The sequence below is a fragment of the Tiliqua scincoides genome, chromosome 7 (assembly GCF_035046505.1).
Source record: "Tiliqua scincoides isolate rTilSci1 chromosome 7, rTilSci1.hap2, whole genome shotgun sequence".
NCBI lineage: Eukaryota > Metazoa > Chordata > Lepidosauria > Squamata > Scincidae > Tiliqua > Tiliqua scincoides.
Genome location: NC_089827.1, coordinates 65,032,002 through 65,045,127, shown reverse-complemented (window position 1 = coordinate 65,045,127; position 13,126 = coordinate 65,032,002). Strand labels below are relative to the sequence as shown.

Here is a 13,126-nt window from a genome sequence, read left to right as displayed (position 1 = left end):
GGTTTGGGTCCCTGACAGGGAGTCTACCAGCTGGAAAGACCCCTTTTGCTAGGAGAGAGAAGGGGGGTCACAAGAGATTCCCCCCCCCAGCAGCACTCAGGTGAGTCAGTTTGCAGCTGTCCCTCTACACAAAGACCCACGCATGGAGACAGGTAAGTCAGGTTCAGTGGTGTCACTAGGGGTGGGGGGGGGGTGTGTGGATTGCACTGGCACGTTCAAGGGTCCACACCACTACTGGCCAAAATTGTGAAACCTTGGTATTTTTTGACAGTATCATCATGTTATATATCATTTGATGCATAATTTAGTGCTGAATTCAATGAAACAAACCATGTTGAAATATCTGTATTCTATCAAAGGTTAGAAAGAAACAACCAGAAAGGGAAAACACAACTGCCTTATGTCACAAAAAGTGGATTTTCTTAACTCAGAACTGGCCAATGAAACTGATTGTCCTGAGAATCAATAAGATGTTACAATGGCACAGCAGGGAATCAATAAGGTGTTCCTATGAGTCAGCTCTCATTTGCATGTAGCAGAGCTAGTACTAGAACTCTTATCCATTCGAGTGAGTACCATCAAGTTGGCCATTGATTTTTGTTGGTTACCAATTTATTGCGTGACCTGTACTGTTCTATTTAAATAAATAAAGTTAGTGGGGTGACACCAAACGTAGTGATGCCACTGTGTTTATGGGGTGCATATGATATTGTAGTTTATTCTGTATGGTCTGGTACGAAAGCAGGTCCGTCATGGGGGCAGGAAGCAACGAGCTCTTGCACTGGATGTCGCAAATCCTAGTGACACTGCTGGGCAGGTTCAGTCCCAGCCACACTGCTTATGCAGACGAACATTGCACTCAACTGATCAGAAATACAGCAAAAGAAACAGGCTGGAACCTTCGTGGCAAGTTCACAAAGCTGCTTTCTGCCCGCTTTGCTGAAGGAAGAAGCATTCCAGGAGTACTTCACTGGGCACCTGGCATCCCACATTACCACAAGCAGGCACACCTAGCAAGCTGGTAGGTGCAAATCATTGGGCTTGTAGGTGACATTGTGCCCCTATTGCAGCAGCTTACCCAATTAACCCCTCACACACACACACCCTTTGTATCATTGCTGGCAACTGCTGCATAGTAGCCCCAGCCATTATGCTGCCCCCCCTTCCCTCCCCAACTGTCTGATTTATACAACATGGCAACATGAATAGGCAGCTTGTGATCAACAAGAGGTTCTGCCCGCCCACCCACCCCCCACTAGAGCCCAAGGCGTGAGGATGCTGCAGACCCTGAGCCTAGTAGCAGAGAGGCCCCTTCATCCCCCCTCTGCAAAGTCCCACCCTGAGACCAGCTGAGGTGCGAAACAATGGGGGGGGGGGAAAGGAAGGATCACTATCTGTTAACAAAGTGACAAGTAGGATCAAGTTCTTATTGAATGGTCTCGAAAACGGAGCGGCATCTGAAAGAGGAACATACAAGTGAAGTTGCCAAACAACTCACACATACACACACGCCAGGACTCTGGTATCTTTGCAAGTTATCTGACACACAGCCAAGCAACAGATGTCAATGAAATCTGGCTGCCCCGGCATATCACTGCCATGGACTTTACAAAGCAACAGGGATCTGCCTGGAACAAGTAGGTTAGCAACTCCAAAGAGGGACAGCTGGGATCACGCAGGTCTCTGCCACCAGCCATAGAATCATAGCATACTTGAATTGGAGAAGGTCATCTAGTCCAGCCCATGCTGTGGGCTTGCCTTGTAGACTGCATGATTGGCCAAGTGGAGAACTGAGTCCTCCTTGTTGCTCTTGCTGCAACCTGTGTATGGGCTCCCCCACTTCCCCAAAATCCAAAACTGCCTCTAGCAGTGAGTGGGAAGGAAAGAAACTCTACTCCACATGTTAAGCACTATGAAACAACCATAACTGTTGTACAAAATGGTGTTGTTGATGATGATGATGACGACAACGACGACAACGATGATGATGATAAATAAAATATAGCTCCAGTCTTGTACATAGTAATTTACAAAGAATGAGCAAGTAGGTCCCTGCCCTGAAGCGTTTCCAATCTAGATATTAACACAAGAACAAGAAAGGAGAAGAAAATGGAGGCAGGGGTATGCATTATCATTATCATATATCATTATCATATATCATCAGGATATAACTTTATTTATATCCCGCCCTTCTCCCTAAAGGGACCCAGGGCGGCTATTATATATATTATATAATACATGTACTTAAGTTACAGGAGAGCATGGGAACTGAGGGGTTGTTCCAAAGGGTTCATGGAAGAGGTGAGTTTTAAGAAGGCTTTGAAGGAAGTTAATGAGGTGTTATGAAGGTATTCCGGAGGCTGTTCCAAGAATAAAGAGAAGAATACAAGGGGCCCAATCCTATTGGGCCCAGTGCCAGTTCTCCCCCACCGCTGCAGGCCCTATTGTCGTGAGAAGTGCCATAAGTGGGCAGGAGGTCTGGTCTAGAGGGTAGAGCCTCCATTTGCCTGAAGATTAACATCCACAAGGTCGCCAGTTCGAGGCCACCGGCACCGTGCGACCTTGAAGCAGCTGACAAGCTGCAGCTGAGCTGTTCCATCTGCTCGGAGCGTGGGAGGATGGAGGCCAGAATGTGAAACCAGATCGGAGTGTAACATCTTGAATGTGGTGGTTCTTGAAAGAGAGAACCTTCTTTCAAATTGTAAAAATCCCTTTGGAGATTTAATAAGCCTGCCTGTGTAAACCGCCTTGAATAAAGTCTTGAATAAAGACCAAGAAAGGCGGTATATAAATACTGTATATTATATTATTATTATTGTACCAGAGGTAAAGGCACACCTCCGGCACCAGGCCCAGCAGCAGTCAGCACGGGACCGTGATGCCAGAGGATACACGGTAAGGGCTGCCAGCAGTACGTTTTGCCACCAGTAGGCGGCAGGGTGTTCCGGGGCAGGGGGGAAGGCAGGAATAGGGGCAGAACTGGGTAGGAAAGAGCAGGGGAGGAGGACCTGGGAGGGGGGCAGAGATGGCAGCAGGGAAGGAAACCTGAAACGGGTCTCCTCAAATCTGCACCCACTCAATAGTGGTCACAGATCCAAGGAGACCCGTTGGGGCTGCCTGGGTCTAAAGGCAACATAAGTTCCTTTACCCCAAAGGAGACCTGGTGGTACTTCCCTGGCCCCACTGGATGTAGCAGTCGACATTTAGGTGCCACTGCACCCCTGGGCACTAGGGAAGCTTAGGATTGGGCTTTAGGTGTTCCTAAGTGATCTGCATTATGTTATCCTGAATATTCATCTGAAATATTAATCCAATATAACCAGTACAATACTCTATAACAATACCAAACTGTTAGTGTTACTGATTATATAATAGAAACAATGTTTATTACGATATTATGAATGCAATCAGAAGTGATATATCTGTATTGTGCTTTAGTGTTGTGCTCACATTATGGAAGAGACAGAGGAGTGCCTGCCCCCTTACCTCTTGCGACAGCTCCCTTAGCTACTATTTTCAGGAGGTTATGGGGGGGGGGTGTCATGATTTGGCTGTAATGGAAAGTGGAATGAAAGGATGACGCCCCTCTGGACTTCATTCAGTCCTTGGCAGTGGTTCTCACACTTTTAGCACCAGGACCCACTTTTTAGAATGAGAATTTGTCGGGACCCACCAGAAGTGATGTCATGACAGGAAGTGACATCATCAAGCAGCAAAATTTTTAACAATTCTGCAATCCCACCCACACTTATCCAGGAATAAAAAGCATAAACATAGTAGCCTGTTCAAAGTACAGATCTGTCGCATTTCCCCAAATGCAGTCACGTACCATGGCAGCATCAAGTCTAATATATTAAAAACAAAATATTGAAATGAATGGGGACCAACATGAAATTGGCTCACGACCCACCTAGTGGGTCCCAACCCACAGTTTGAGGAACACTGGCTTAAGGAACTTGAAGTACAGGTCCATGTTTTTGGTCATGAATTCCCAGAGTCACACATTAATTTCACTTGTGAGATTCATATTTTTAAAAAATCCAAATTAGATGTCATGTTAGATTTCCCCAATAATCAATAAGAAGGTGGCAATTTGCACCGTTAGAGAGCTGTTGTGACTATCAATCTCAGCCCCAGGCTCATATGTGGAGATCATGGAAAAGGGTGGCTGTGTGATAATACACACACACACAACATGAGGGAATAGCAACACTGGACAACAGTGCCAAGCTGTCTAAGACCACACCTCTGTCTCAGTCCATTCTCCAGCCTGCATTATACGGCAGGGCTGTAATAAGCCAGTCTCAAATCCTTAGACCCCCACCACTCTTTTCTGCAATGTGAGGACTATAGCCCTGGACTACATTACAAGGTTGTTGTGAACAATTCTCTCAGACTCAGTCCCACCTCTAACTTGCAGTTTTGGGCAACAGTACTGAGCTGTCTAAGCCAGGGGTGTCCAAAGTTTTTGGCAGGAGGGCCACATCATCTCTCTGACATTGTGTTGGGGGCTGGGGAAAAATTTTACATTTAAAATTTGAATAAATTTACATAAGTTTACATAAATGAATATATTACAGATGAACTTATATGAATGAATGAATGAATGAAGGTCTTGTAATAACTCAAGACCTATAAAAGGCCTTGCACAAAGAAAGGTTGGCCTTTCCTTGCTGCTGCATCACAGTTGTGAAACAGGAGGCAGTGGAGGAAGCCCTCATCCCACAGCTCACACAAGAGGTCAAACAGTCGCCCTCATGCTGAGTGCAGTTGCGTCGGGCCAGTGTGGGCTCCAACAAATCTCTGGAGGACCAGAGGCTCATTGGAGACTGGGGGCTCCCTGAGGGCCGCATTGAGAGGCCTCGAGGGCCGCATGTGGCCCTAGGGCTGGGGTTTGGGCACCCCTGGTCTAAGCTATTCTCAGCCTTTAGCCCACAGGTGTCAAAAATAATGCCCATGGGTCAAATGTGCCCCCTGGAAGCAAATTATCTGGCCCCCATTATAGTTGGGCTCTCCCAGTTTGATAATTGGGTCTCTCATATCCTGAAAATACAAACAAGATTTGCACATCTTCCCTTCTGTCATTTGCAGTTAATGAGTTTCTGTGTCAGAACAAAGTGCTTGTTTCTAACCATCATCAGCTTAATCACATCTCTTCCTGCTTAATGATGTCACTTGCAGCCCTCAGCAGGAACCATGAATGCTAAATCTGGCTCTCTGCATGAAATGAGTATGACATCCCTGCTTTAGCCCTTTTCCAACTTGGGACACCTTGCAGGGCAGTCACGAGCTAGTCTCTCCTTTAGCCCTCACCCCTTTCTGCAATGTGAAGATTATAATACAGGACAACACTGCAACAGCAACAGGGTCATTGTAAACCCCACTCTCAGGTTTGTCCCCATTTCTAACTTGCAATTGCCCTTTTGGGTTGTAGCAAGCCCCTCTCAGCCACAGCCCCCACAACCTGCAATATGATGATTTAAAAGAAAACGCTATGTTGTTTTTGCAACAAATCTGCTTTAAAAAAATTAAAAATCAAATTTTTTCACAAGAAATAAGAACTGAGTTTGCAACAGCAGGAAGTCATTGTGTCTTGGCTTCTACTTTTAAAACTATTTTTAGTGAGCAATGGGGGGACAGGACACTCTGTTGCAAGGGTGACCAGATGTCATAACCACAAAAGAGAACCAGGCACTCCAAAATGTAGGACACCCAATAAAAATGTAGGACATGGCAAAATAAAAACTAAGAACACCTGTATTTTGATTTCAAGTGGTTAATTTAAACACTATACTACTTATCATGAAATTTAAAACTATATTACTTATAATTTATTACATATAATTTGTTAATTACAAGAAGGCTCTGAACTGCTCACTCACAGGGAAAAGGAGGACTTTAAGTTCTTTTGCAGGGCACAAAGCTAAAAAAGAGGACAAGTCCTGGAAAAAGAGGATGCCTGGTCACCCCACAACCTGCAATATGAGGATTAAAAACGATGTTGTTTTTGCAACAGATGTGCTTTAAAAAAAATTAAAGATCAATTCCCCCCCCCCCCCGTCCCAGAAATGAATTTGCAAGATCAGGAAGTTCTCCTGTTTTGGCTTCTACTTTTAGAAATAGAAGGGGGAAGGGAGCATGTACACTCTCTTGCCCAATCTCAGCTATGCAAAACTCCTGGGTTTCTCCCGGTGGTCCTCCTATGAGCAGTTGTGTCAATTTCACCTCGCAGGGGAGGGGCAGCGTCCAAAGTCACCGGGAAGCTCCGCCTCGACACAATGGCATGATCAGTCTACTCCTAGTTCTGCTTTATGAGTCTATGTGCTCTCTGGAGTTTTGCCCTTAAGAAATATGGGTGAGCACTTCCTGTCCACAATTCTGCAGTCAAGCAAGATGGGGATATGAGAGCTGTCTTGCAAACCACCTCCTTTGATCCATGATCCCTGCTGCTGCGCTTGGTCTGGTGAGTATCTTCCCAGGGAAAGCCCTTTTCAACATTTCTTCCTTAAGATGCTTTGATTATGCTGTTTCACTGGGAGCAACGCCCTGCTGCTTGGTTTCTCCTGGCTTCCTTTGCAAGGAAGTTTCTCTGTGCAGTTTCCATCTCCATGCAACCTTCCTGGCATTTCTTGGTTCCTGTGCGTAAGGAGTTAATTTGAGTTCAGCCAGAGAAATGCAGGTAAAGAGTTTCACTGAGCATAGGTCCAGTGCCTTTAAAAAAAGTTGTATATACATTTAGTTATATACATATAAATTTGTGTGTGTGTTTGTGTGTGTGTGTGTGTGTAGATAAATAGATAAATATTGGCAGCCAAGGGTAAAATTAGATAAAATAAGTGCTAAAACTTCACCCCTCTACAAAAGCTAGGTTAGCCAATAATATTGGCAAGCTTTTCATAGTGGCTACAATATTAGCAAGTATGTAACTTGAGCCAGTATGATAGACTAGCATTAGGGAGAGCTGGGTTCAATAGGTTCATTCTCCCTTGCTCTTCAGCCATGTGAATTTGAAGCTGCACCTGTCAAAATTCACACACACCCCCAACCAGGGATGTGTGTGGGGGGGAGGCAGGTGAGGCAGATCTGCCCCACTGTAGTTCATGGAGAAGCACTACCGCTGCCCTGCCTCCTTACGCTGAAGAGGCTCTCCTTACAACTGCTATCTCTGGTGTAAGGAGAGCCTCCTCATGTGTAAGCAGGCAGGGCAGTAGTGGTGCTTTGCCATGGACTGCGATGGGGCAGTTCTGCCTTACCTGCCACCCTTGCACCGCACATCCCTAGTGGGTAGGGGAGAATTTTGACAGGTCCAGCTTCAAATTCACATGGCTATCAGGTGTAAAGAGAGCCTCCTCAGGTGTAAGCAGGCAGGGCATCGGTAGTGCTTTTCCATGGACTATGATGGGGCAGTTCTGCCCCACCTGCTGCCCCTGCACCGCGTGCGTCCCTGCCTCCAACTTCTAAATACATAGAAGTTGTCTAAATACATAGACGCTGAACCACCTTCAGTGTCACTTCAGCTAAGGGGTTGGCCACCTTTTCAGGCAAAGTGGCTGGACATTCAGCGATGACATCATTGCTCCACAAGTTTGGGTAGGCAACTCTGCCATGCCATGCCATAACCTGCCCGTTGTGCGGCAATCTGGGCATGAGGCTTTGCCTCCCAAGCCGAGCTCTGTGAGAGCCAGATGACTTTGGGTGGTGGGCTGGACCCAGCCGTGGGCTGTAGGTTGCTGACCCGTGCCATAATTGTAGTCAAACCATCACTTTCTACCTGGGCTCAATTTACAGTCAGCCTACCTGACTCTTACCTGTTGCAATGACCCATTCAGTGTTTGTGTTTTAACGGGCTAAGGAGGCTGGTGTTTTGGCTGAAGTTGAAAGGGGGTAGGACAGGAGGTGGAGCTTGTGGGTTTCTTTTTCCCCCTGTACCGTAAAGAATTTTCTTTCTTTTCTGTTTTAACGGATTTTCTGGTTATATTCAGAGTTTCTAATGTATTTCTTAGGGCCAATTTGGGTATTAAAAATCTTTATGTGATGCCCCCAACTGGTGCCAAAGGAGCATTAGCATGCAAAACATAAAATGTGACCTTGAACATGTGGCTGGGCCTTGAACAGAGAAAGCAGCCATTTCTGCATGGTTGTTTCTGCCATTCTTCCATGCAGTCTCTTCCATGTAGCTGTGCCAAGGTTGATAGATAGCCTTGGCTAAAGTCTCAGGACAAATGTGTCCTGGGGCAGTTAGGGGCAAGACTGATGGTTTGGAATATCTGAAATAGCTTAGTTCAGGAGTGTCGAACATGACCCAGGGGCCAGATGCAGCCCATGGAAACTCTTTATCTGGCCCTCCAGCTCTCCCATCACCAGCTGCTGAGCTGTGCTGGTTACACTGCTGAAAGCCAATGATAACTTGGCTCTCCCATATCTTGAAAATATGGTCAAGATTTGCTGATTTCCTCTTCCTCCCATTTGCAGCTGGGTTTTTAAGCAAGAAAAAATGTGTTTACGGCCGTGACCTCACTTTGCATTTCTGGCAGTGACAACACTTCCTGCTTAATGACATGACTTCTGGCCCTCAGCAGGCATCATGAAAGCTACTTGGCCCGCTGTATGAAGTTTGACACCACTGGCTTAGTTTGTGATGATATGGTCTACTATATTAACAGCAAAAAAGGTGTGTAAAAATGTTGCAGAACAATTCGAGAAGAGAGAAGGAACTTACGGTGGACTTTGATTTCTTCATAAGTTTGTTTTTCAATATGAAAATCAAGCAGGCAATTTTTATTCTGAACCTATTTGTGGAATTCTTTGCATTGTAAAATGCCCCCTTTCTAAGACATAAGAGCATAGAATTATGCAAAGAGCAAAATTATGCAGGGGATGGACAGAGTGGATAGGGAGATGCTCTTTACACTCTCACATAACACCAGAACCAGGGGACATCCACTAAAATTGAGTGTTGGGAGAGTTAGAACAGATAAGAGAAAATATTTCTTTACACAGTGTGTGGTTGGTCTGTGGAACTCCTTGCCACAGGATGTGGTGACGGCATCTGGACGCCTTTAAAAGGGGATTGGACAAGTTTCTGGAGGAAAAATCCATTACGGGGTACAAGCCATGATGTGTATGTGCAACCTCCTGATTTTAGAAATGGGCTATGTCAGAATGCCAAATGCAACAGAGGGCACCAGGATGAGATCTCTTGTTATCTGGTGTGCTCTGGGGCATTTGGTGGGCCGCTGTGAGATACAGGAAGCTGGACTAGATGGGCCTATGGCCTGATCCAGTGGGGCCATTCTTATGTTCTTAACTACAATTCCCAGGAAGCCTTGCAGGTCTCTTGTTATCTGGTGTGCTCCCTGGGGCATTTGGTGGGCCGCTGTGAGATACAGGAAGCTGGACTAGATGGGCCTATGGCCTGATCCAGTGGGGCTCTTCTTATGTTCTTAGAAAGAGCCCTGATGGATCAGGCCATGGGCCCATCTAGTCCAGGCTCCTGTATCTCACAATAACCCACCAGATGCCTCAGGGAGCACACAAGACAAGAAAATACTTGTATCCTGTGCTTTTCAGCTTCTCAAACATGCTTCTCTTTCTTTCTCCCCAGGATGGATGCCAGAGACAAGCAGATCCTGCGCTCCCTTCGCCTGGAGCTGTGTGCAGAGCTGCTGGTGGAGGGCCTGATAATTCAGTATCTTTACCAAGAAGGGATTCTAACCGAAAACCACTTGCAAGAAATAAAGTCCCAAGTCACCAACCACAGAAAAACCATGATGCTGCTTGACATTCTACCTACAAGAGGTCCCAAAGCTTTTGACACTTTTCTGGAGTCCTTACAGGAGTTTCCATGGGTGAGAGAGAAACTCGAGGCAATGCGTAATGAATTTATACTAGGGGGGCTTGAAGGTAAGTTTGTGGCTATCGGTGCTTCGGGAATGCCATTTTTACTTTAGAGCTGTGATGCTAGGCCTAGTTCTCACTGAAGCGATGAACCCATTCTTGGACTGAACCACTTCAGGATTTAGGTGGGAGCTCACCTGATTAAATGCTCCTCCTTACAAACAGTACCCTGCAAATAGAAAACTAGATATTAGGAAGAAGGGCCTCACCTCACTGACATCTGCACACAGAAAACAAGAACACTTTTTTCTGAATGAACCCGTACATTTAAGAACATAAGAACAGCCCCACTGGATCAGGCCATAGGCCCGTCTAGTCCAGCTTCCTGTATCTCACAGCAGCCCCACCAAATGCCCCAGGGAGCACACCTGATAAGAGACCTGCATCCTGGTTCCCTCCCTTGCATCTGACATAGCCCATTTCTAAAATGAGGAGGTTGCACATACACATCATGGCTTGTAACCCATAATGGATTTTTCCTCCAGAAACTTGTCCAATCCCCTTTTAAAGGCATCCAGGCCAGATGCCATCACCACATCTGGTGGCAAGGAGTTCCACAGTCCAACCACACGCTGCGTAAAGCAATATTTTCTTCAGTCAGTCCTAACTCTCCCAACACTCAATTTTAGTGGATGTCCCTTGGTTCTGGGGTTATGTGAGAGTGTAAAGAGCATTCTCTATCCACTTTATCCTTCCCATGCATAATTTTGTATGTCTCAATCATGTCCCCCCTCAGGCGTCTCTTTTCTAGGCTGAAGAGGCCCAAACGCTGTAGCCTTTCCTCATAAGGAAGGTGCCCCAGCCCAGCAATCATCTTAGTTGCCCTCTTTTGCATCTTTTCCATTTCCACTGTCTTTTTTGAGATGCGGCGACCAGAACTGGACACAACACTCCAGGTGTGGCCTTACCATCGATTTGTACAATGGCATTATAATATTAGCTGTTTTGTTCTCAATACCTTTTCTAATGATCCCAAGCATAGAATTGGCCTTCTTAGTGCCACCGCACACTGGGTCGACACATTTCATCACGTGATACATGATGACATTTGACATGATGATCACATTTCATCATGTGATACAGGTCCCCCCCCCCCAAAGGATATGGTACAACCCCCACAGTAGTTGGTAACCCGTTAGTGCAGCGGTTTTCAAACTCTCTAGGAGAGTTTGCTGTAAGTCCTTGCGGGGGTGGGGGAGGCAGCGGGGGCGATTACGCTCCACGTCTGGTTTTGCAGAAGTGGAGCGTGATTGCTCCACTTCCACTTCTGATGACCTGCGGAGCCCTGCAGGTGCTTGCGCAGGGCTCCCCACACCCCCAACAGGTTGCTGCAGGGACTGGTGAGTGCATCCCAGTCCCTGCAGCCCTCCTGAGTGGTGCAATCCTGGGGATTGCGTCCCTGCCTCCCCCCTGCCCCACCCCTTAAGGAGAAAGAGGCCAGGGCCTTCAGGCACCCCAGTCTGAAAACCACTGCTTTAGTGAGAACTAACCCATAGCTTTCCTTATTACTTGGAATAAATGGCACTAGGCTGTGCTGAGATGACAAATGCAAGGCTTTGGTAGTCAACTTGCTTCCTAGCAATTGCCAAGAAATGTCTGTATTTATATAAATGACATTGCATCAGATCATTGGTCCATCTAGGCCAATATTGTCTGTAGTGACTGGCAATGGTACTGCAAGGTTTCAGGCAGGATTCTTTCCTGGTCTAATTTGGAGATGCCAGAGATTTAATCTGGAGCCTTATTGTTACAAAGCAAATGCTCTACACTGAGCTACAGCCCTCCCCTGTAGTGGGTGTGGTGAATGAAACAAAGACTAGATAAAGATTGAAGGTATATTTGTATTATACAGGAAAAAATATGGACTGGGATGATAACCTGGTTGCTCTCCAAGCAGTGGTCATCCTAGTTAGATGGCTCTTGTGTAGGGAGTCATCCGTTATTTAGCCCATCCTGTGACTTCCTGTATAGAGATGTTTCCAGAGAAGCTGGGATGAAGCCATAGGGAAGTGATAGCCATGCAACTCCAGGAACATGAGAAATGAAAGTTGTTGAGAGTAGTGACAATCTTTTAAAAGTAACTAACCAGAAGCATGGTTAAACATGAGCTGATGATGGAGTGAGCAACTTGGAGGAGAGTCAGAGGAGAAATGAGATCTTAAATAACCTGTAGGACTTGATGGTCTGTTCCTTGCCGCTGCTCCCTTTCTGGAGAACAGAGAGATATAAAGGGGCAACCCGTTGGCATGGAGTCTTGTATCCCTCTGTCACTGTATTGCACTTCTCATGGTATTTGTACAGGGCTCAGTGAAGTAGTTCTAGGCATGGGAAGGTCTGGTTTTTCAAGGAGTTCTGACTGTCTCAGGTGTGTACTGGTTCCATGATCTCCAGTTCTGGGTCTCTGGCTTCGGTGTATCTGGCTATGGGTCTCCTAGTTGACTGGTGTCAAAACTGGAACTGAGTCCCAAGGTCTGACCATTCTTCATCCCCTTTCTCCAAGCTGAGCTTTTTGCTTAGGACAAGGATCTTGGCCCATGTGGAGATAAACAGCATGTGTGCGTGTGCGTGTGTTTATCTCACTACCAGCTGACCAACTACCATTTCAGATCCCCAGAAAAAAGAACCCCCTGCTCCTCACAGGACATTCAACTGTCTACTTTTTTTTTTCACAAATACACCTGCTCCCCCCCCCCACACACACACAGTTTGCTAGAGAGGGTGAGATGCAGTGCTTTTTTTGTGAAAAAAAAGGTGCAGGAACTCACAACTTGTTAATCTTTTATTTATTTATTTATTTATAAACCATTTTTTTATTGGAGAAATAAAATATCTTTTATGTGCTTCCCCCCTAAAGATGGACTTACTTCTGAGTAGACATGCATAGGATTGTGCTGTCAATCTCTACATCCCCTTCCCCCTAGCTACTTTTTCTACACATGGGGAAAAATACTGTACAGGTGCACTTGTAGCGTGTAGTATGTAGTGTGGCATTACTTCGAGGAGAGGAAGCAGTGAATGGATTCCAAAAAATGGCTTACATGAGTTCCATGTAGTAAAATTTCTCTAAGCAACTGTGGGAGTAAGAACAAAAAAGGAATTCTTACATGAGAGGGGTCCTTAGGTGCACATAGAAACAGCTACTTTTGCAAACAAGCGATTAAATATGGTTTAATTCAGGTATCAGAATACTCTGTGTTTTTGGGAAGGCGCTTGGCATGCAATTTTATGT

General features: G+C 45.9%; 1 protein-coding gene across 2 annotated transcripts in view; it reads left to right on the top strand.

The window, feature by feature from the left end:
- The window catches only part of CRADD (CASP2 and RIPK1 domain containing adaptor with death domain), a 71,564-nt gene that overhangs the window by 11,090 nt on the left and 47,348 nt on the right, over nucleotides 1-13,126 (top strand). The window contains exons 1-2 of one of the 2 annotated variants that reach the window (XM_066634660.1): nucleotides 6,314-6,463; nucleotides 9,605-9,903. In XM_066634660.1, coding sequence (XP_066490757.1) covers nucleotides 9,606-9,903 — 298 coding nt within the window. In that variant the 5' untranslated portion in view covers nucleotides 6,314-6,463; nucleotide 9,605. Of the gene's footprint in view, nucleotides 1-6,313; nucleotides 6,464-9,604; nucleotides 9,904-13,126 lie in introns of those variants that run through there. The other variant, XM_066634661.1, reaches the window with a different exon arrangement.